Source organism: Camelus dromedarius, chromosome 4 (genome assembly GCF_036321535.1).
Source record: "Camelus dromedarius isolate mCamDro1 chromosome 4, mCamDro1.pat, whole genome shotgun sequence".
Taxonomy (NCBI): domain Eukaryota; kingdom Metazoa; phylum Chordata; class Mammalia; order Artiodactyla; family Camelidae; genus Camelus; species Camelus dromedarius.
Genome location: NC_087439.1, coordinates 85,653,128 through 85,677,699, shown reverse-complemented (window position 1 = coordinate 85,677,699; position 24,572 = coordinate 85,653,128). Strand labels below are relative to the sequence as shown.

Genomic DNA, 24,572 nt, shown 5'->3' with positions numbered 1-24,572 from the left:
TCACGTCTGGGGCTTAGCGGCTTCGTGGGGAAGTGAGGGCGTTATCCCACCCGGGTTCTTCCCCTCCCACTGGCCTTAAAGGTCTAGGGAAGCTGACTGCGCTTCCGCCTTCGCTGGGAGAGGAGGGGAGCGATGCGCGCTTAAGTACCTCCCTCCGCGCGGGACCTGATCTTTCTCAGCGTGGCCCCTGAAGCTGCCAGCACCAAACGCCCGCCGGCCCGCTCCGTTTACACAGCATTACCCTTTTGCAAGAGTTTGCAGTTTGTTCACCTGCTTGAAGCGCAGAAGGACTGAATACTTGGGATGCGCTGTGCCGCCCCTTGCTTGGAAGCTCAGCGCTCCTGGTGATGTATCACATCACAGTGAATCACCGATAGCGGCCCTGGCCTCTCCCAGCGCCATCTAGGCCCTGTCGGCCAATATCGTTACAAAATAGCCGCCGGATTTTTATGATTTGTTATCACGCTGAGCCGCATTGATTTTAAGCAGTATTTTCTAAAGTTTTGACGATGTTGGCCTCTTGGCAGCTTCTCCCCACCCCCACCTTTTCTTCCTCCAAAATCTCCGGCAGCTGCATTGTATGACTTCAGTTCCCACGACAGACTCATCTTGGGAGCCCCAGTAGGTTTTCAGGGGCCTAGTTTGGGCTCAGCCTCTGACAACTCACAGAAGTTATGCTCTGGTTCAGGATGGAGGCAGGGCAGTCTGGGGCAGAGGAGGGTCTGCCCGACCCGGGCCCGCAGGGGTCTGGAAGGGATGAGTGCTCTGACTGGTCCCTGAAGTCTGCTGTTCCTTTTGTCCTACAGAGTGCCTGCCCGCTCCTGCCGGGCCTGCCCTGCGGAACGAGTGAGGGGGTGGAGTCTCCAGAGACCTAACCAAGGGCCTCCCCTTAGCTAAGAGTGACAGGTCAGCTCTCCAGGGGACCACCAAGGTGACTGCCTGATGTTTTAGGGCAGTGTCACTTTGAAAGAACTCCAAGAAGAAGACGGATCTGTAATTTGAGCTCTCTGTGGAAACACATTTCATCCTTAGAACTTATTTCCGTCTTTCCTGTACTCTAAAACTAAATGGACCATATGTGAGTGGCTCATGTGAAATAAAGCCTACTTTGCCATAAAATTAATCCCCGTACTTTGTGAGTCTGATATCAAGTAAAAATCACATTGTTCTGGGATGGTGGCACCAGGCAACTTTTTGTAGTCTTTCTGATGCCTATTTTATACTTTTGTTTTATTTTGGGGGGAGGAGGTAATAAGGTTTATTTATTTTTAAAGAAGGTACTGGGGATCGAATCCAGGACCCTGTGCATGCTAAGCATGTGTTCTACCACTTGAGCTATACCCTCCCCCCTTATACTTTTAATTTTTTCTGAAATAGAGAAAAGAAATTGCACTGTTAAATCTTTGGCAGGAAAGGAAACAGTGCTTAAGGTTGCTAAGAAAGGGAGACTGGGGTAGGAAGACTCTTTTGATTTATTCCCCTGTGTCTACATAACCAGTCTCCTCAGTGCCAGGAAAGTCTTCCAGGAGATCGAGGTCTGCTTGGGGAAGGTGTGGAGAATGTCTTGAAGACACCTGTTTTGCAGCTAGAGGCACAGCTGGATCCTTAGGAGCGATTAATAGTTATACTTCGTTTTAGGAGAACTGTGCCCCCTTTCTTCCTAACAGAAGCCCAGGAAGAAAGCAGATAACTTCATCTCTTGCTCCTCATGCTTGTCTTGGTTATACTGTTCTAATTTGCCATAATATAAAAGATGTTAAAAAAAAAAAAAACTTTCCTAAACTCTTGCAGAAATGTTACTGCATTTTCTCCTTTCTCCTTTAGGAGTCGGCAAAGTGTTAAAGAAAATCAACAAGGCCATCGTCTCCAAGAAGAATAAAGACATTGTGACAGTGGCCAACGCAGTGTTTGTCAAGGATGGCTTTAAAATGGAAGTGCCTTTCGTCACGAGGAACCGAGACGTGTTTCAGTGTGAAGTCCGCAACGTGAACTTTGAGGACCCCACCGCTGCCTGTGATTCCGTCAATGTGTGGGTTAGAAACGAAACCAGGGGTGAGTGGTCACGGTTCCTGGGAACTCTTCGGTGTGATTTTAAACTCTGGATAAAAGCACAAGTCCGGCTCTGAGATTCGAACTGGGGTCTACAAGTCCGCTGGCCCTGCCGCTATGAAAGGCCTGGACCCATCTGACAGCCCCATCCTTTTCTTTCTGGGGGACCCCACGGCTCAGTCTGCCTCCCTTCCCTTTTCGTGCTGCCTCTCCTTGTCCCCCCTGGGAACTTTCCTCCCCGGGGCTCAGGGCAGCCCCCAGACTTCCTCCCTCACTGCAGCTCACCGCCAGAGTCCTTGCCTACAAGCCCTTGTCTGATCTGAAGGTTTTATTGCTCATTTCTTCCTGCTTCTTTCTTTTTTTTTTTTTTTTAATGGAAGTATAGTCGGTTACAATGTGTCAATTTCTGGTGTATAAAATAATGTCCCAGTCATGCATATATATACATATATTCATTTTCATATTCTTTTTTATTAAAGGTTATTACTAGATATTGAATTTAGCTCCCTGTGCTATACAGAAGAAATTTGGGGGTTTTAAATCTATTTTTATATATAGTGGTTAACATTTGCAAATCGCAAACTCCCAAATTTATCCTTTCCCACCCTCTTTCCCCTGGTAACCATAAGATTGTTTACTATGCAAATCTGTTTCTATTTTGTAGATGAGTTCATGGGAGTCCTTTTTTCTTTTTTCTTTTTTCTTTTTTTTTTTAAGATTCCACATATGAGTGATATCATATGGTATTTTTCTTTCTCTTTCTGGCTGCTTCTGTTTCTGCTGTTCTCTTTGCCCAGAATATGCTTCCCAGCCTTTACGGTTCAGGATTGATCTCTCCCCGCACCTTCCTTGCCTCTTTTTTTTATTGTTAGTTGCTGTACAGTATTATATAAGTTCCAGGTGTACAATGTAGTGGTTCACAACTTTTAAAGGTTATACTCCATTTACAGTTACCGTAGAATATTGGCTATGTTCCCTGGGTTGTACAATATATCCTTGCAGTTTATTTTCTACATAATAGTTTTTACCTCTTCATCCCCTGCCTCTCTGTCTCCCCTTCCCCCTTTCCTCTCTCCGTACCTTCCTCTCCTCTGGCTCCTGTCAGCCCAGGAAGGAGGCACCTCCTCTTTGGTTATGACTGACGTGTGATTTTCCTGTACCGTGCGCTTCACGAGAGCACTTCCATGCTGTGTGATGATTACTTGTTTACGTGCATGTAGCCTCCCGTGAAACGGAAGGAATGTCTAGCATCAGTGTTTTAAACCTGTTCATTTGTAAACTGGAGGTTCAGGTGGGAACATTCAGGAGGAGAGGTAGGTGCAGAGCCGCAGAGGAAAGTTAAGGCTAGGAGCAGAGATTTGGGAACCATTTTTCACACAAGGGGAGAGTAAAGGTCACAAAAGTGGAAACAAAAGAGACTCAAGGAGGGGAATAAGCCCCAAAATGAAATTTAGGGAAACTTTGGCTTTTGAGGTCATGTTTCTTCAAAGCTTGGTTCCTGCAGTGCCCGGGGTGTGTGTTAGAATGCAGATCGCCGGACCCCCTCCTACTGAATCAGAATCCCTGAGGCAGGGGCCTGGCATTCTGCACTGGAACAAGTCTTCCCCCAGGCTCCCTCCAGACTTACATATGTGAATGTTTGCAAACCATTTGAGGGACTAATGAGGAGAGGAACTAATGGGGAGACGGAGGAGAAATGTTCTGGAGGGTGGTGGAGAGCCTGGGTGTTATGGTAAATCTGTGACATCCCTGTTCAGCAGCATCCTGGACAGTACAGTCTGGGCTCCCTTCCTGCAACCACGAAGCAGTCAGGAGACCAGAATATGTGAAGGGGTCAGCGTGTTTGTCTGAGCCTGTGGGGCTGAGAACAGAGGTGGGAAGCTGACGGCACTCAGATGCCGGGTGTCTGCATGCTGTGGCGTGTCTGTGCCAGCCAGCTTCTTCTTTACTGGATACTGGGAATTGTAAGTCCCCCAGGATGACACTGGAGGGTTTCACCACTTGCACACGCACTGACTCAGTGAATTGTTCACAGCGTCCAGGGAAGGGACAGCGAGAAGGCTGGAAAAGTGCTTCTCAACCCAGCAGACCTAACTCCCACTTTTAAACAAAGGTTTTCATACTCGCCTTACTGTCTTGAAACGAAATCCCTAGCTCGTATATCCTAGGCACACGTGCACAAATTTTTAAAAATTAATATAATGCTAAAGTGTAATACAAGGAAAAACAAAAGTAATTTATGTATGTAATTCAGTAGGTAAACCCTTGTGTACCGCTGCCCCTGAAAGTAACAGTCAGAGTGTTAGAAGAATTGACATGTGAACTGACATTCATGCGGAACGTGAACTGATAGCTACAAAAGCGGACCGAGAAGGCAAGCTGCACTGGGGACACAAAAATCACGGGCTGTGCTACCATCGTTGGTGCAGTTTTTTTCTAAAACGCTGCAAGACTCTTGGTAAATTTCCGACCAAAACAAGCACAAATTCCACTGGGTTTGGTTTGCGTGGTAGTCACATTCCGAGCAAGTTTATCCTACGTTAAAAGTATGCAAAAGAACAGCTACTTTGTGTTGACCTACAGGAAAGAGTGAGGCTCTGGGCTCAGCTGACAACGGGCAGGATTCTTGCCAACTCGAATATCCAGCGGGGCACTTGAAAGCTCTGCGGCAAGCAGGACCGTTCATTTTGGGGGCTGTTTTGAACACCGCAGGGCTTATAGCATCTCTGGCCACCACCCACTCAACCAGAAACGCTCCCACCAATTTCCAAACTGCCCCACTGAGAGGCACTTGCTTACATGCGAGGTCTCAGAAGGACCCTAGAGACAGGACAGTCCACTTGTGGAAGACCGCTGCATGGAGATGACAGATCCTGCCCAGCAGAGAGTGGGGGAGACTTCCCAGTGTGCTGGGATGTGGTGACGGCCCAGCCGGGACTGCCCTGCCACCTTTCTGCAGCCTCAGCCTCTCTGTGCTCCAGCCACACAGGCTGCCTTCCCATCTCTTGTACTCGCCCTCCTCCCTCCAGTCACAAATGCCCCCCATGCATCCCGCTACCTGGAATGTGTTCCTTCCCGTTGTCCCTTGCCTGTTCATTTTCACACTATCTCACGAATGCCATAATAGTTAAAAGCATAAGTGCCCGGTTTGAATCTCAGTTCTGCCACCCGTTGGCTGTGTAACCTCAGGCAGGTTACTCAGCCTCCCTGTGCCGCAGCATCCTCGGCTGTAAAATGGAGATAAAATAGTGTTAACTGCTAGACTCGTTAATAAGGTTGTTAATGGGAATATAAGTAACATGCATAAAGCATTTAGCGCGGTGGTGGACACTTAGCAAGTGTCCAACAGATGGGAGCTACTTTTACAGCTCAGCTCAAGTAATACTTCCTCAAGGAACCACCCATCCCTGACCTCCCTGACCTGGTCAGATCCCCCTCTAATTTGCCCTCACATCCTCAAGTACTTTCACTTCAAGATATTTATTGCAATTGCATTTCCAAGTCATTTATGTCAGTCAGCTTCCTTCCAATCCACAGCTTTTTGAGGGGAAGAGCTTATTTTTGTTTTGTTTTCTTACCTAAAAGTGCTCCTGGCAGATGGTAGGTAGGCATCAAAGAATGGGTGGGGTGGATAAGTGGATGGATGGATGGATGGATGGATGGATGGGTTAGTGGATAGATGGATGGATGGGTGGATGAGTTGATAGATGGATGGATCGAGGGGTAGATGAATGGATGGATGGAAGGGTGAGTAGATGGATGATGGATGCATATTTATTGCCATTACTGATGTCAGGTCCCCCATGTGCCTCCTTGCCTCTAAACTATGCATTTCTTACATTTCTCTCTTTTTCCTTTCTTTTTATTTCTCCATGTCCCCTTATTATATCTTAGTTCCACCAGTGGCAACAAGAGGCTTTATTTACCTCAGGAAAAAAGGGCTGAAGAGATTCCTTCAGACCCCTGGTGCGCACTGACAGTATGCTGAACACAGAGCCAGGCGTGATTTTTAAAAATGAATGACAGGGTTCCTGTGCTTGTGCGGCTCACAGTTTAGTTGAGGGAGACAGACATGAAATTTGGCTAGAATAAAATACCGCAGTGGTGCTGAGCATTGGGTTCTATGGAAACCGGGAGATGGAGAGGAGGGTCAGAGAAGGTGTGTAAGGAGAGGGAGCCACGTACGTCTCAAAGGCAAGTAGGAGTTGGACCAGATAATGGCCCCAGCAAAGGCAAGACGCAGCCTTTGCTATCGGGAAACCAACTCTCCAAAGCTTGCTGTCGTTGGGGCACACAGTTCTCACTTCCTTCTCTCAGGACGGGGTCTGTTCACAGCAGCCGGCCCTGCGTTGAGTGCTGGCTATTTACAGCTCAGCTATTTTCCTTCCAGAGCCTGATGTAAGGTGGCATTGGCGCCCCCTTTTGTCAGTGACGAGCAGTGCTGTCACTGGCTGAGCCAGCGGGTCAGGAATCCTCTGGGTGTGCTTCTTCATGGTGATTTACATAAACCTCTGTTTATGGAACATCGAATCTTCTTGAGCTTCATTTAAAAGGACTTAAAGCTCTCTCTGCTGAGTTAGACATTCCTGTTTCTTCAAAACCATTGGTTTTACTCTCATCATTTAACGTATAGTAACTTGTATTTATATTATGCACTTTTAAAAAAATTGGGCCAAAAGCTACACTGAACTAATTTTTAACAACTTTGGTATTAGTGATCTCTCCTAAATGCACTGTCACACACACACACACAGCTGAATCTTCAAACACCGAGCAAAAGGAACCTAAGTGAGAAACCAAAGCTTCGAGCACTTTAGAAGGATCTTCGTGACTCACAAGGGCACCCTGACACCGCAGTGGTTGAGTTTCTCCTTCACTTCTGCACAGATGGGCTGGACCATCCTGACGTCTTGTGAAGAGCGTTTTCTTTCAAAATTAGTTCTTCTAGGACAGACCCGCTTTCTCTCTATCTCTGCAATATGAGCACCTAGGTCAACCCCTGACCCACAAACACCCCTTTTAGTCTCAACTCTTCAAGTAGCTTATAATAACCAGGGATTCCACACTAACAATCAACATTCCTAAAATCTTACGAGAATTTAAGCATTTGCCTTAAAGAACATTACACAGGCTGAAGGGTTCCTTTATGTTTGGGAATAAATTAACCCAGTGTTTAAAACTGCACAACAGACAGCTGTTTACCTTGTGCCAATCAAAAACCTCCACTGACAGTCAGAGTGTCAGTTATTATCAAAAACAGAAATTAATTATTAAGTATAGTTTATGGAGATGAGTAAAATGTTCTTAAAACATGGGGCATATAGACAATTTGTTATAAAAAATTTCTTGAAGAAGTTTGATAACCTCAAATAGAGGATCTCTAGTCTTTTGTGGTTCTCTGATTTTTTTTTTATTTTGTTTTTTATTGAAGTAGAGTTGATTTATAATGTTGTGTTAGTTTCTGATACACAGCTTTGTGATTCAGTCATACATATATATACATATTTTTTCATATTCTTTTTTATTGTAGGTTATTACAAGCTATTGAATATAGTTCCCCATGCTATACAGCAGGACTTTATTGTTTATCTATTTTTTATGTAGTTGTTAGCATCTGATTTTTAACTTGTTTTCATCTTTTAATTTTTAGTGATAGGAAAAAATTAGAAGGGACCAAAGGGTATTGTAAAAAGTTTCTTCAAAAAATCCTTTAAAAATCCCTTTGATTTTTTCCTTCTCCGGGATCCCGCAGCTGCCCTCTGCCCTCCAGTAGACTGCTTGTCCTGAGAGTCCTCCGTGTTTGTGCTCGGTGCAGGTATGATCGACAATCTGCTGTCCCCAGATCTTCTCGACGGCGTCCTTACCAGACTGGTCCTGGTCAATGCAGTATATTTTAAGGGTTTGTGGAAATCACGGTTTCAGCCTGAGAACACAAAGAAACGTACATTTGTGGCAGCGGATGGGAAGTCCTACCAGGTGCCGATGCTCGCCCAGCTCTCCGTGTTCCGGTGCGGTAAGTTTGTGGCTGGAGAGGCCCCGTTCTAGAACGTGCCAGGCGCAGGAAGGCCCTCGAGTGCTTCCACTTAGTTCAAGGTAGATCTGCATTTTTATTTCTAATAAAGGACAGAGGAGGGGAGGACAGGATTTTTTAAAAGCTCATGGTCAGTCTTTGTATTATTTATAAAGATAATGTAAACCACATAGGCTTTTAGGCTGAAATTTAAGGATGAAAGGGAAATTCACAAAATAAGTATAAATGGACATTAAACATGTGAACACATTATCAACTCCTCGTTAGCCATTTTGCATTATTACCAAATTAAAAATTAAGGTAAAAATTAGATTTTTGTTCCATTGATCAGATTAGCAAAAATTATGAAGATTGACAGAGTCCAGTCATGGCCCTGGTGCAGGGGCACATGGGTGCTCTTAGGTGCTTTTGGTGGTGGGAAGCCGTGGTCTGGAGGACTTTGTGGAAACCTTGCCCCAGCATCCCACGCCAAGCACTTCATAATCAAGATAATCCCACACTAGCAAATAAATAGAAGCCATCTACCTACGCGTGGTGGAACCCCCGTGATAGTTAGATTTAGATTTATACAGGGAGAAAGTTATGTAATATGTGGTTGATCTCAGAAAACAAGTTACAGAGCAGCAGATGCCATTTCATCTCGTTTATGTAAAATACTTTCCATATATTCATATGTCTGTTGAGACGTGTCTTGGAGGATGTTCAGTAAAATGGCAAGTGGTAGTATTTCAAATGATTATTTTTCTTTGAGCTTGAGAATTTTTTTTTAACGCATATGTATCAGGTTTACAATTAGGAAAAAAAAAATGACGCATCTCTCCTGTCCATCGATAACTAAGTCTGGTGATTGTTTTCTAAATCTGCTTTCTTTGAAGTAACTCTCTGCCCAATTTAACTTACACTTCTTTTCCCTGTGTAAGTTTCCCTGTGTAAGTTAGCCTTTGTGTCTGCAGTCTGTCCCTGAACATGCGGGGCCCAGTGTTACCTTTCCTTACATGGTACTTATTGGCTGCAACCCCGCTCCACATTTCGCTAGCTGCCTAATTCCCTAAGTTAAGGAGTGAGTGACTCGTGGGAAGGACGCAATGAACGAAGTCACTTTCCTTCTCCCTTGTCATTCATCAAACTTCCAGGTAGAATTTTGTCATCCACTCAATAAATGTTTTTAAGATAATATGTATTTAAAAGGCCTGCAGCTTTTGAAAGTCCTGTATTTAAAAGGTTCCATGCTAAGCAATTGAAAAATAGAAGTCTCTTTTTTTTTGCCCAGAAGTCACTCTCAGGTCGTTGCCCAGGAAGACTCATGGGAAAGCTAGCCTGGCCCTCAACTCACATCTGAAGCAAAGCTGTTTTACTTTAGGTCAATCTTTGTGCACATTCTAATCAAATAAATTGTGAGGGGGCCTCATTTGCTGTGTATTTCTGTTGCTGAAAAACAACGACTGTGTCAGTAAAGAGGCAAATGCAAGGGCTCTTTAGACGTTCCCATGAAAGATTAAAATGTTTCTTTGTAGGAATGGAACGTGCTTCCCTTGAGTGTAGGGGATGTTCCCAGAGAGGGAGCTACATCTCCAGGTGGCTTTTCCATTAACAATGTGTCTGAGAATATGTGCTTTACAGAAAATAACGCAAATTACATTCTTTTGGTCAAAGATTCAAGCCCCACAGATCCACAGTGTGTGGGGTCTCTTTCCCCCGCCTTCCCTGATTCACGCCCTCCCTTCTCCACCCTCTCTGAGCTCCCAGGAGGCTGCGTCGGGGCTCCCTTGCCCCCTGGCTTCCTGTTGGTTTGCTGGTGGGGCGGAGCAGCAGGTGATGGGGTAAGGGCGGGGAGGGGGTTGGGCACTGGCTTCCCAGTCCTCCCCTGCGTCACCAGGGCCAGTGTATCCCTCCACCCAAGGTCTCCTGCCATCAGGGCCACCACCTCCTTCCCTTGGCCCTTCCATCCTTAGATGGGTGATGGTGCCCCACTGTTTGTAGCCCTGGGTACCATCCTTGGTGGTTCCTCTGTACTCTCCCCTTTGCTTTGTAGGTGGTCCCTTCGCTAATCTCTGCTTAGTTGACCCAGACTGGTGTCCTGTCCATTTCCTCTTGGCCCCTGGCTGATCTGTACTGAATGCAGAACAGAACATGACAGCCCCCTGGCTCTCATTCCCTCCCAAGTAAACCCCGTAAGTGCTCTGGGGCCACCCTTCCTCCCCTCCTTTCTGTGCCTGTCATAGGGTTTTTACTGAGTAACCTGGGATTGGAACCCAACTCCTTCCACGGGCCACGTGGCAGAGTCCAGGGGTGTCATCTGTCCCTGGGTTTCCCTCTTTGGCTGGTGAAGCAGCTTTTCATGGAAAGATGGGGCCGGTTTGTTTTGTGAAGAAAGCCCAGTGGTCCATGTTGGCCCCGAGCAGGCGTTTGTTTTCGTGACTGCAGACCGCCCAGCTGGTCACCCACTTTCTACATGTCTCACCCCACTCTGGCCAACATGACCAGCCGGGGCTCAGAGGCAGGAGGCCCCGGCTGAGGTGGCCAGGCCGCCGAAGTCACTCACACGGCCTCTGGTGCCACCTGCCCAGGGTCACCAGCCTTGGTCACTTTGCCAAAATGTTGCCAGTCCATTTATCCATTTATCAGCCTTCCTGACTTCTCCCCAAAGATGTGATCGAGATCTCTGAGAGGATTCACTTAGTAATACGAACGGAGAGGGTGGAAAACAGGGGGGCACCCTTCTGACTTAACTTAAGTCCCATAAAACATGAGCACTTTGAGGGTAGAAACTTTTCTATTTAAAAAATAGAAATAGCCTTAAAATGAGTAGAAGTATAGTTCATATTCTTTGCAAAATCCTCAAATACAGCAGTATATACAACACGGCAGAAAGTGAATGTTTCCGTGTAATCCCATTTCCCAGCCTGAGGACCCCTATTAAGTGCCAGGTGTGTCATTTGAGACCCTTTCTATGTATTTCATATACACAGGATTACATAGTAACTTCGATTCTATCATCTGCTTAATTCATTAGACAGTATGTCTTGGAAATTTTTTTTTATGTTACTTCATGTGGATCTACCTGATCCTTCTTTCAGCTGCAAAGCATCCCAAGGCATAAATGTACCATAATTCTCCCGCAGATGGCCATTTGCACCTTGCCTATAACAGCACTAGAGGGAGCGTTCTTGTGCATAAATCTGTAGATGTGTGGGTCAGAACTCCTGAAGGTAATTTCCTTGAATGAGGATTGCTGGGTCAAAGTCGTTATCTGCGAATTTTTTGTTTTGATGGTTATGAATTTACCCTTAAAGCCCTTTTTTGTTTCGAGGAAGACCACAAGGAATTCCAAACATACATATGTTTCCCATTGATTTCTCAGTTTCTGCTGAGGCCGTTTGATTATTCAGGGTAAAAGCAGAGATGGAGGATCCCACCTTGGATTCTCGGGCGGCCCCCAGGCGGAACCCGGCCGAGAGTGCAGGAGCGTCCTGAGCTGGGGCGGGGCGCACCGCGTGCCGGAGCAGCCCTGAGCACCGAGCCGTCCACACGTTCCTTCCTCAAGGAGAGGCTCTTGGTGGCCTCCTGTAGTGTCATTGATTCTAAGAGCTTCACTCTTTATTATCATATTTTATAGCTCAAAGCGTTTGTTATGTATTGAGGACAAAGTTCGTGTCTCTCTCCCTCCATCAGTGCCTCCCTCCTGACCCCCATCTATGGAGAACAGCTGATTGAAGCTCCCTGTCTCCAATGCAGTGACTGCAAAGGGCATCCCCAAAGGAAAGACAAGGGAAAATCACGAGAAAAACGTGCTTTCTTAAATCTGTTGTCCTTCTAGGTCAGCTAGAGGAGGAGGAAGAGGGGGCCAGCGTTCAGGCCCTGCTCCGTCTTCTCATTTAATCATCACAGCAGTCCTGTGAGCTGCACAGTTCTAACATCCCTGACCTCTCCATCCTCCAAACCAGGAGGCACACGGAGGTTCAGGAACCTGACCAAGGTCACCCTTAAAAAATGGGAAGTGTTTAATAAAGCATTTCAGAAATCCAGTCAATCTAGAAATGCTGTTTTTTCATTCATTCAGTTAATTCGTATAACTCTCTCATCACATGCCTAGTGAAGGTCCTCTGGGACCCTAAGGCGTGCTCCATCGAGGGCTCTTTTCCCGGGGGGTTAATAGCCTCTCTGGGCCCCACACCCCTGAGCAGGGCTTCTCCCCAGTACTGATTGTGATGGCACTTGCATCCGCTCTGACGGGCAACGCTCAGCTCTGCTGCTCAGTTGCTAAATGTTTTAAATATTTCACGTGGGATAAAAGGGTTCTAAGATCAAATTAGTTTGGGAAACCTGGGAATAACTAGAGTTGAACAGTTTTCCTCAGAATATCTGAGAACCTTTCTAGTACTTTCTAGTGCTTTCTAGTACTTTCTAGTACTGCTGTATCTTATGAATCTGCAAAAAGAATTGCGTGCCCGGGGCTTCCTAAACTTGCTGGGCTGCAGAGTCTGTTTTGCCCCCTAGGCATCTTGCAGGTTGTGTGTTCTTTAGATGACATTCTGAGAAATGCTGGTTTAAATCATTCTTGGGTTTTTATTAGTAAGCATGAGTACCGTAAAGGATCAGAAAGCCATAATGATAGTTCCTGGGTCAGATGAAGAGTGGGCAGGGGGTTGGGGAATGAAGGAAGACGATCATCTTTGGCACTAGATGTACTGAATTCATACTGAGTTCTGCTCCACTTCTGAGCCATGTGTCCCTTGGCAAGTTACTTAATTTCTCCAATTGTAGCCTCTCCAGCTGTAAAGTAGGACGGCTCATACCCACCTCATGGGGCACCATGGATTCTAAATGCATTGGAGTCGTTGGTACATGGCTGGGCCAGAGTGGGCACTGCACAACTTACGCTCCCCCCCCCTTTCTTCATGTGCACACGTAGACGCCGCCAGAAGAATCATCCTTAGGCAGCTCAGATTCATCCCTTCATTATCTGATAAGGGTCTACTTCTTGCAAAGCACTGTATTCTAAGTGCCTTATGATCTAGTTAAATTCTACTCAACAGAACTAATGTGATTTTAGTGCTGGCCAAAGACATCATCTCTAGACTACAGAAGGAGAATCCTTTACCAGGGAAGGAAGAAATAACTGACCTTCTAAGGAAGCTATTTTTGGAAAAGAGAAGTTCTCAAACTGAATTGCTCTTTTCCCTCCAAAGCTACCCTGGAGTTCAGCCACCACTCATGCCCCTTCTGGAAGTCATCAAGGATGCCCTGAACCTGCCTCTGATTTCTTTAGGGTCTACGAGCACCCCCAGTGACTTATGGTACAATTTCATCGAGCTGCCCTACCACGGGGAGAGCATCAGCATGCTGATCGCTCTGCCCACAGAGAGCTCCACCCCGCTTTCGGCCATCATCCCGCACATCAGCACCAAGACCATAGACAGCTGGATGAACACCATGGTGCCCAAGAGGGTGCAGGTCATCCTGCCCAAGTAAGTAGCCCCTTTCCCTCAGAAGACAGCAGGAGTCCCTGACCCCTGGGAGTGGTTGTGTCAGATACTCAGACTGGTGTTCAGAGCGGACTGTAAAAAGACTCGTTTTCTAAACATTTGGCCACTGGCACTGATGGTATCATTTGACGTCATAGTGAAATGATTCTTTTTCCCCCTGTTTTCTGCTTTCCCGCTAGGTTCACAGCTGTAGCACAAACAGATCTGAAAGAGCCGCTGAAGGTTCTTGGTATCACCGAGATGTTTGATCCATCAAAGGCAAATTTTGCGAAAATAACGAGTATGTTCAGTTTCAATCTTATTCTTACACTTGTAGGCTGTGTTACAAACTGGGTCTCTGATTTGTTCAGAAAGCAAAGGTCAAAATTAGGACTGTGTTGCCCTAAAGCTCTTCAAGGTTTAGTTTGATAAATCACCAAGTGGTGCAACTGAGTCTTGATCATTTAAATCAGCATAGATCAACCATCCTTACAATTCACACATACCTTTCCTCTGAAACCCGTGTGACTCCACACCCTGAAAGAAGCATTTCACGTATTGTCTCTATTACCTAAAAATGTGGTTCTTAATTAGATATTAGTCTCTTTTTTTCCCAAATGGAGACTTTCCCCCGTGTTTGAAAAAAACTAAGATTTTTTAGCTCTTTTTTGATTTTTTAGCTATTTGCTTAGTTCCACCAAACAACAGCAGGCATGCACTATATTCAGATATGTATTGGCATTTCAGGCCTATTAATCTGAAATAATATAAATTCACAGGAGTCTGAGTAGAGCTTTCCTTTTCCAGACCACCTAGGACATGGCTAGTGTGAGACCCCTTCATTTGCCAAAGTTATATTTGAAAGGTCAGTGTAGCCACCGTGTAAGCCACCAAAGACAGGCTTAACCATTGTTTGTCCTTCATTTTTTATTTTTCCCCTTGAGTGATGAGAAAACAGTTCGTGGGCCCTGCAAACGTGCCTCTCATTCACGATCAGTCATGTTAGAGTTGAGCGTTGGTGCAGACAATTGAAAAGCAGTTGACACAAAAAGCACTTTTTCCCTTTGCACCCGACCTGTGTCCCATCAAGGTCAACATTAACTTCAGTTGGCATCCTCCACGAATGCTGCCCCCAGTGGGCATGGCTGGAACGGTAAGGATTTGCGGCAGAGACTGAATTCGCTAGAAGGTCCCAGAGGCACAGCTGCATTCCTGAGTCTGCCCCCAGCCGTCCAACCTCGCTCCTGCTCTTCTCCCGCCAGGAGATGAGTGACTTCCGTTATGACAGACAGCACTTACTCTGCCACTAAGTAGCCCTGGGATTGGGGGACAGGTTTCTTAGCACTATGGGCCTCGGGTTCCCCACCTCTAAGTGCCATCTGCTTTCTGGATCTGACATTCTGTAATTGAAAAACAACACTTTTGGCTCGTTTCTTCTGAAAAACTCAGCTACCTTTTGAAAGCTCCATTCTTTTTATTTTGTAACAAAATTCTCAGTGTTCAGAGTTTAATTGATAAAGGCGCTAACATATTTGGGGTCCAGGACTCCCTCCTCTGAAGTGATGTCACAGTTCACTTAGCAGAGACTGCAATTCACCACAGGTGACAGGCATCCTACAGCCTTTAGTCACTGGGACCATGGCAGGTCACTTCTGACACTTTTAAGAACTGAAATTCGCCATGGCTTTGAGGCAACTTTCCCAGCCAACCTGCATATCAAACAAATACTGTTTTTTGTTTTATTTTCTCAAACCAGGGTCAGAAAACCTTCATGTTTCTCACATCTTGCAAAAAGCCAAAATTGAAGTCAGTGAAGATGGAACCAAAGCTTCAGCAGCAACAAGTAAGCGCTGGGTCTGGCAGCGGGGCTGGTTCTGGCGGAGGGGAGCCGGCCTGCCCGGTCCAGTCGCCAGCTCAGCCCCTGGGCACAGGCCCTGTTTCTAGCCTGACGCTGTGGGTTGACCCTTGGGACACATGGTGAATTTAGGGGGATGCGCATCCACAAAGCTCAGAGTCTGTTTCGTTAAGGAAGGCACCTCAGTAGAGATTCCTCCAGGACAGGAGTCAGCAAACTTTTCCTGTAAAGAGCTAGACAGTACGTATGTCCTGCTTTCCGGGCCACCCAGTCTCCCTCACGACTTCCCAGCTCTGCCATTGTAGCTTGAAAGCAGCGTGGACCGTACGAGCCAGTGCGCACGGCTGTGTTCCAATAAATCTTTATTTATAAAAACAGATCCCCTCAGACTTGGCCCAAGGAGGGTACTTTCCTGACCCCTGCTCTCAGAAGGGTGAAGCTTGTTGTGGCTTCTTATTGGCAGAAAAGACTGATCTTTATACTGAAACGTAAAATTATAGCAACTACTAATAGGAAAATAGCCAATCGGGCCTGTCCAGGACCAAGGGAAGAATTAGCAAGCAGTGACTGAATCACAGCAGGATTGAGATGGGGCCTTCCTGGGGAGATAGAACTCCCATGTTTGCTTTCTCCTCGATGGCCAGTATAATGAAGGAGAAAATGAAACCATCTTAGGTTGGTTTTTATACCCCCTAATTGTCCATGTGCGATTGGACGAATGGAGCTAGACAGACTCTGTGAACTCACAGAGTGAGTATCTTAGCTAGACTGGTAACTGGGTCAGATAGTTCTGGTCATTAAAAGGTACCATTTATACTCAAAACGGACCCTTTATTGCCTTTCTAGAATAAACATTTAACTCTTATTCCTTTAAAATGACATTTAAAATAAAGACCTGGAAAGTGACGTTTAAATGTTGCCCAAGTTATTGACCAGTTTTGCACATCAGTGTAACTGTCAGGACTGGCTACGTCATTTGCGGGGCCCTACGCAAAATGAGCCCTTGGTTCAAAACTTACTAAGAATTTCAAGACAGCAACAGGAGAGCACCCGTGAACTGAGTGCAGGGCCGTTGTGAGCGTGGGGCTTTGTGACTGCCCCGGTCACACATGCATAACGCCAGCCCTGCTGCGTCAGTCTCCTAGGGCTGCTGCAGCAAGGCACCACAGGCCAGGCGCCTTAAGCAGCAGAAACTTATTTCTCATGGTTCTGGAGGCTGGAAGTCCAAGATCAAGGTGTTTGCAGGGTTGGTTTCTCCTGAGCCCCCTCTCCTTGGCTGGCAGACGGCCACCTTCTCCCTGTGACCTCACATGGCCTCTTCTCTGTGAGCTCCCATCCCTGGTGTCTCCCTCTTCCCTTATAAGGATGCCGGTCCTATCAGATTAGAGCCCTACCTTCATGACCTCATTTAAACTTAAGGACTCCCTTAAAGGCCCTATCTCCAAACACCGTGACATGGGCAGTCAGGGATTCAGCATGCAGATTTTGAGGGGATACAATTCAGTCCATCACTCTTGCCAGCCGTTGATTTGGTTCTAATAACCCTGGCTTGAGTGGTTTACCCAAGTACCGCGATAGATGGTTCTCTTGTAATGTCCCGCCCAAGTCATCAATGCTTCCCAGGGGTTTGAGGGGTTAGACTGGGCCATCGCACCCGGCAAGTGTGGGGCAGTTATCCCCAACACCTACCCTTCTGCCTCATCACTGGGCTATTACTAGATCAAAGCTACCATTGGTAAGCAGGGCAGAGTAAACACATCTAAGACCATAAGCCTTCATACGTTTGCTTTCTAAGTCCAATGTGTGCGACCAGATGAGTTGAACAGCAGTGTAAGACAGTGTGAGCAGTGTACACTGCCAATGCGAAGAAAATCTAGATGCCGGGCCCAAAGGAGGCACCCACAAAAATGGACAAGAAGTGAGCTGACCCTTGGTGTAGAGAAAGGACTTGAACAGGCTGACAAGACCAGGGACCCCCCCTCATCTACTAGGCAGATGGTCTGATGAAAAACAGCGAATAATAACAGTGACTACACACTGGGTGTTTATTAAGTGGCAAACACTGTTCTAAGAACTGTAATATATTTTATGTCATTTATTAAAGGAGGTGGTGCTTACTTGGACTAAATGGGACCGACTGCCCGGTCACACGCACATAAAGCCAGCCCTGCTGTGTTAGTCTGGGCCGTGGTCCTGGCCCACGGCGGGTGTGTGCTCATGGCGCCCCCTGGGCCTGTTATAGCATGGCCAGCCTACGGGACGGGAGTCAGGTCCTGCCTTGAGCCACCTTGCTGGCCTCATGCTGGGTGTACAACTCGGTTTCCTTTTCCTCCTGCAGCTGCGATTCTGATCGCAAGGTCGTCGCCTCCCTGGTTTATAGTAGACAGACCTTTTCTATTTTTCATCCGACACAATCCTACAGGTGAGTGAGTCTCCTCTTCCATTGTTCACTGGCTGTTAGTCAGCTCTTGATTCAGTCCATCTTGGTGCCATGAGTTATGGGTTCAAAGTTGGCTCTGACCTTTAGCTCCCTTTTTAAAATTAGGATAACAGTAGTTCCTACATCTTTGTACAATTCTAAAGAATAATTAAGACTCTTCATGGGAGTTGGGTATAGCTCAGTGGTAGAGCACCTAGCATGCACAAGGTCCTGGGCTCAATCCCCAGTACCTCCATTAAAATAAATAAATCTATTTATTCCCCCCCCCCCCAAAAAAAAACTATTCTTTTTAAAAGTCTTTGTGGAGAGGTTGTCCTTATGTTGGTACAGAGTAGAAACTAACATATTTTAGTTGTTACTCTTGTTTAAATCAATAACATAAGCTAGTTCCTTATCCTTTTATCTCATTGCATCTTCAGTGTCATAATTACTATGCTTCTGAGCCAACCAGTCCAATACGGGAGCCTCTAGCCACATGTGTATACCTAATTTTTTAACTTTATTAATTAAAGTGAAATGTAAGTAAAAATCCAGTTTCTTAATCACGCTAGCCACATTTCAAGGGCTCAATAACCACATGCGACTAGCGGCTGCCATATTGGACAGTGAAGGTACCAAACATCCCCATCACTGCAGAAAGTTCTGTTGGACAGCAGTGCTTAAGAGCTTTGAAACCTTCCCTGCAGTATACCTTCCAGCTTCCTTTAAGGGTTGTTTTTTATAGAGTTATGCACTGTTTCTTTTTAATTCTCTAGGTGCTGTCTTATTCATGGGGCAGATAAACAAACCTTGAAAAGGAACCATGCAAAGCAAAGACTACTTTGCTAGGAAGAGAAGACTCCTTTCCCACATCTTCCATAGTTCTGTTAAATATTTTTGTACATGACTTTCTTTTTCAAAACTAGTTCTTAGGAACAGAAACACAATGATGGAGCGTTTCTGTTCTGGGAGGTGTTAAAGAGAAAAAAGGGCAGAATGGTTGGAATACTGTACTGAGAAATGAATAGAAAGGCTTCAAAATGTCTAAAAGATTCTTTAAACTACTGAGTGGTTACCTAGGTTAACAGCCCTCTTGAGTATTGACTATCCAATTCAGGACTTTTGTTTTGTTTATATGTGTGGCTTTTCAGAAAAAAATTTAATCAGTGTGATGGAGGGGGGAAAGGACATTTTATGGTAGCTTTTACTTTTTTATATGAAAAAAGTATTATTGGCCTTTTAAAAATTTTTTTCATCTCATCCAAAGTCTTGATAGTAAGCATTATTTTGGGGGTAGAAATAGCTAAATCTCTAGTCTCTCTGTGTGTCTTTGTTGTTGTTGCTGTTTTATATAATGCATGTATTCACTAAAATAAAGTTTAAAAAAAACTAATGTCTTGCTAGACAAGGTTTGCTGTTGTGCAGTGTGCCTGTCTCTACTGGTCTGAACTCTTTGGATTTGCATTTTTGTATTTTGTACAAAGTAAAAATAAAGTGTTACAAGTAGTAAAAAAAAAAAAAGTCATTTCTCTATTGTTTGAGAATACAAGAAAAATGGATCCTTTTTTAAATACTTTAGCCTCTCGTAGTGAAGACCTTTGCACATAGGCAGAGAGCAGGAAGCCCTGGCCTTCGTCGCCCTCTCTTCTGAACCTGGCCATCAGACTCTGTTCCCTGCTCCAGCACCTCCCAGTTTACAGATCACTTCTGGGGAGCTCCCGTCACAGTACTCCGGTCCCTGATCTCAGCTGCGGGCTGGGGATTCTCAGCAAAGGTAGGGGTTTTGTAGCAAGAGCAGAAAGAAGTCACTCGGTGAACAGTGGCTGTTTCATTTTTGGTGATAGGCTGGAGCATTTGTTTTTCAAAATGACAAATTTCTGTGGGGTTTTTGGTCTTTTTTTTTTTTTTAAGAACTCACAATTCTACAGTTACCATTTTTGGGAGGTTTTTTTGTTGTTGTTTTTACTGATTTCCTAAAGATTTCAGGTATCTTACCTAAATCAGAATAATTTAAAACATTCTTCTTATCAAAACTTTAATTTTTTTTCTTTTTTTTAACCCGTGAACTCTCTTCATCTCTCTTTATACAGTAAAACCTCATATTCAGCTCTCTACCAGTTTGCCATTCGTAATTCTGGTTTGTCACATGGGCTGAGTTCTGCTGTTTGCAGCTGTTGAAGTGTGGGTACGTTTTTAACCCAGAGAGAAGGGACACAGGGGGCAATTGTTTTCCAATTACAATTCCAATTACAGCATAATGTTTCAGTCATGCATATCCTTACATATATTCTTTTTCATTATAGGTTACTGCAAGATATTGAATATAGTTCCCTGTGCTATACAGAAGAAACTTGTTGTTTATCGATTTTATATATAGTAGTTAGTATCTGTAGATCTCCAGCTCCCAACATATTCCTTCCCATCCCCTTTGCCCCCTGTAACCATAAGTTTGTTTTCTATGTCTGTGATTCTATTTTGTAAATAAGTTCATTTGTCTTTTTTCCTTTTTTTTTTTTTTAGATTCCAGTTATGAGTGATATCATATGGTATTTATCTTTTCCTTTCTGGCTTGCTTTATTTAGAATGACAATCTTCAAGTCCATCCATGTTGCTGCAAATGGCATTATTTTATTTTTTATGGCTTTGTAGTATTCCATTGTATAAATATACCACAGCTTCTTTACCAGGCATCTATCAGTGGACATTTAGGTTGTTTCCATGTCTTGGCTATTGTAAATAGTGCTGCTGTAAACTATTTTTTAAATTTTTTAAAATATATTTTTATTGAAGTACAGTCAGCTTACAATGTGTCAGTTTCTGGTGTACAGCATAATACTTCAGCCACATAGGAACATACATACATTTGTTCTCATATTCTTCTTCACCATAGGTTATTACAAGGTATTGAATATAGTTCCCTGTGCTATACAGTATAAACTTGTTGTTTATCTATTTTCTACATATTAATTAGAATCTTGAACTCTCAATCTATCCCTTCCTACCCCTTTCCCCATCTTGTAACTGTAAGTTTGTTTTCTATGTCTGTGAGTCTGTTTCTGTTTTATAAATAAGTTTGGCTTCTTTTTAGATTCCACATATAAGTGATATCTTATGGTATTTTTTCTTTCTCTTTCTGGCTTACTTCACTCAGAATGACAGTCTCCAGGTCCATCCATGTTGCTGTAAATGGCATTATTTTATTTTTTTAATTGCTGAGTAGTAGTCCACTGTATAAATATACCACAACTTCTTTATCCAGTCATCTGTCAATGGACATTTAGGTTGTTTCCATGTATTGACTATTGTAAGTAGTGCTGCTGTGAACATTGGGGTGCATGTCTCTTTTTGAATTAAGGTTCCATCTAGATATATGCCCAGGACTGGGATTGCTGGATCATGTAAGTCTATTTCTAGTTTTTTTGAGGACTCTCCTAAACTATTAATTTTTTTAGTAAATTGCATGTATCTTCGAATTAGAGTTCCCTCTGGATATATGCCCAGGAGTGGAATTGCTGGATCATATGGTAAGTCTGCTTTTAGTTTTTTGTATCCTCTCTATTTTTCATTTGATCCTCCCAACTTACTCATCTGTGTCCCTTCCTCCTGTTGACCTGAAACAAGTAGACTGCCAGATATTTCTCCAGCAAAGATGGGTTTATGCAGGATCAGCAGAGAATTACAATTCAAGGTCTGCAACCATGGCAAGGGAAGGAAACGCTTGTATAGAAAAGAAGTTGGGAGGGCGATGATAAAGTGGTCATGGCTTCCCGTTGGCTGAGTCCTTGCCAGGGAAGGAGTCCTGTCTTTTCCCAGTTGGACTCAGCTACCTCCACAGGGTGTGAGAGCGCCCCCTTCTGGCCTCCAGACTCTAATTGAGGTTTCTGTTTATTAACTTTTTAAAAAATTGAAGTATAGTTGATTTACCATGTTTCAGGGGTGCAGCAAAGTGATTCAGTTATACATACATAGAGAGAGATATATTCTTTTTCAGATACTTTTCATTATAGTTTATTACAAAATATTGAATATGGTTCTCTGTGCTCTACAGTAGGTCCTTGTTTAACTTCTTTTTACTCATCAGTCAACACCCAGATTCTGACCCTGGGCTAACTCTTAGACCCTGTTTATAATTTCTGGACTTGGGGGAAAAGTTCCTCTCAAATTATTATTTTTAAATATTATCTTTTAATATACTTAATGAGCCTGTAGGCTTTATCTTCCTTGAAAATAATAAAATTTATGAAAACTCCTTTACTCGTAGGAAACTGGAATAAATTTAAGATATGGAGACTGCCACAAAAATACAGCCCTGTGGCACAAGAGCGTGTTTGCTGCGATGCTGTGATTGATAATGAGAAGTGTATGTTTGGTCTTCATCCCTGTTTCTGGCACAGAACTCTCCAAACCCTTGGAATTTCCTAATAAGGAGCACAACAAAGGTGTCCTCTGTTATGTTAATGAGGTAACTTGCTGCTCCCAGGGATTGGGGCTGGTTGCCCAGAAAACCAACCAGGTAATTGGAGGGGTTGGAATGTTCAGTCCCCCCTCCCTGACCTCCAGGGAGAGGGGAGAGGATAGATGGCAAATCAATCTCCAGTGGCCAGTGATTTGATCGATTATGCTTATGAGATGGAACCTCCGTGAAAACCCACAAGGACAATTGGGAGAGCTTCTGGGTTGGTGAATGGAGCACAAGATGGTGCAGGGAGAATGGTGTGTAGATTGGGCATGGCATCTCTGCGCCGTTCCCACATACCCTCCGCATTCATCTCTTCCATCTGCCTGTACCTGAGTTTCATCCTTTTTATCAGAAACCAGTAATCTAATCAATGTTCCTCTGCATTCTCTGAGCCGCTCTAGCAAATTAATCGAACCCAAGGAGGGGGTTGTGAGAACCTCTGACTTACAGCCAGTCGGTCAGAAGCACAGGTAATAACTTGGACTTGCGGTTGGCATCTGCAGTTTGGGGCAGACTGTGGGCCTGAGCCCGTCACCTGTGGAACCTGATGTTCTTTCCAGGTAGTGTCAGAATTGACTGGAACTGTAGGAAACCCAGCAAGTGGGTGTCCATGAATTGGTGGAATGGAGAAAAAGCCCACACGCTGGAATTGAGTGTCAGAATCTTTACTTGCTATGTAGACATTTGAGCAAATGATTTCCATATAGATTGAATTTGGACAGGAGACAGGCTGCAATTGTCCTAAAGTAACGAGATGGTAGACTTATGGAAAAACTGAGGACAGCTGTCACCAGTAAACTCTTGACCCTTAATGAGACTCACTTCTGCCTGAGACACAATGCAAAAAAAAAAAAAAAAAATAAAGAGTAGGCACTGATCCAAATAAACTGAAAGCTCTGTATCTTAATTGGTTTTTGAGTCTTTGTCCTAAAAAGGAAATTATGACAGGTGACCCAAAAACAAAATGCCAATCATAAGAGAACTCTACAAAAAGATGCAAGGGAGTGGCTTTTGTACCAGCACCTGTTTTTCTGAAAATAAAAAGCTGAATGACACAAGAGCTCCACATTAAGGGATCTAAGAAACTGAAGGAAGGGCAGGAATTTGCTCTGAGCCAGCAGAGAACTGATGGGTGGTGACTGCCTGGGAGAGGTGAGGTGTGGGTGAGCTGGTGGATGACTTCTATGTCCTTGACCTCCCATGAATGCTGAAAGACACTGTCCTACCAGGAGTCCACTTCGAGCAGCCAAAGCGTGGAAAATACCACTGGCTCTAGTTTCTTTCGAGATTCCCCAAACTGCCCCTTTGACCCTCTCCCAAACCTTGAGGAAAAAAGGATGCAGCTGTTGTGATTTAAAGAAAATTGCTAACGAGAAACCACTGCTCTATACCATACCTTGGCATCAGAAATTAACCATTCGTATGTGAAATTCTTAACATCCGAAGGGGAGAGAAGGTGAGCTAGCAGATGAGAGCTGTAAGGGGCTTAGAAAAGTCATGTTTCACTGTAATCATATGTAATCAATCTCTACTGTGTAGGGAGAAGAGTGTTCCTCATGATGGCACGTTGCATACTTCACTGTGACGTATTGGGTTAGAGCACCATCTTGTGGCCAAAGTCTGTAACATGCTGAACACAAAAACCAGCCTCTAGTTTCTAATGAGGGAGATGTCTTGCTCATCAAATCATGTTTCCTTGCTGTGGATGACATGCATAAGTGTGGTGTTAAACTACCGGGTTTGGTCCTGTTTTTCTGTGTCAAATTATTAGGAGTTGGAGTTACTCTAAAAAGAAAAGGTGAAATCATTTACATTTAACCTACCTATTCAGCAAACTAGGTAATTCTCACACTCCTCCAAAAGCCGTCTCTGGGTTAGCTTCAGAGCTGTAAGCACTCTTACATGCGACATTAAGTCTACTTCCCTAACCAGTCTCAGAAAAGGAGTTTCAAAGGTCTGTCATCTTCCTTTATAAAAACATTTCATGGCAAAAATACTGTCAGTTTCACATTTTACCTCTTTCTTATTCTCAAGTCCCAAGTCCCACTTTTCTTGTTAACCTCTGGGAGTGACTCCTGGCAGACTGAAACTATTACTGTCACCACAAAGTTAAAAAGAAATAAATCAAAGGGAATTTGCAGTAAGATTACTGAATTGAACACAAAGGATTAAAGACCCAGAAAGACAGACTCTTAAGACTTGTCCTCTACTGAATCAAATGTTACAGCAAAGCACTCCTGACAGTGCTTGGTACGTGGTAGCTATGAATATGATTATGGAATACTAAATTGATA

The 24,572-nt window shown here is 44.4% G+C and overlaps 1 protein-coding gene across 3 annotated transcripts in view; it reads left to right on the top strand.

Annotated features, from left to right (window-relative positions):
• The window catches only part of SERPINE2 (serpin family E member 2), a 52,757-nt gene extending 33,430 nt beyond the window's left edge, over positions 1–19,327 (top strand). For all 3 annotated transcript variants that reach the window (XM_031452269.2, XM_064485208.1, XM_064485207.1), the window contains exons 3-9: positions 1,825–2,052; positions 7,865–8,062; positions 13,350–13,548; positions 13,746–13,846; positions 15,302–15,388; positions 17,739–17,822; positions 18,596–19,327. In XM_031452269.2, coding sequence (XP_031308129.1) covers positions 1,825–2,052; positions 7,865–8,062; positions 13,350–13,548; positions 13,746–13,846; positions 15,302–15,388; positions 17,739–17,822; positions 18,596–18,633 — 935 coding nt within the window. In that variant the 3' untranslated portion in view covers positions 18,634–19,327. The remainder of the gene's footprint in view (positions 1–1,824; positions 2,053–7,864; positions 8,063–13,349; positions 13,549–13,745; positions 13,847–15,301; positions 15,389–17,738; positions 17,823–18,595) is intronic.
• The last annotated feature ends 5,245 nt before the right edge of the window (positions 19,328–24,572 follow it).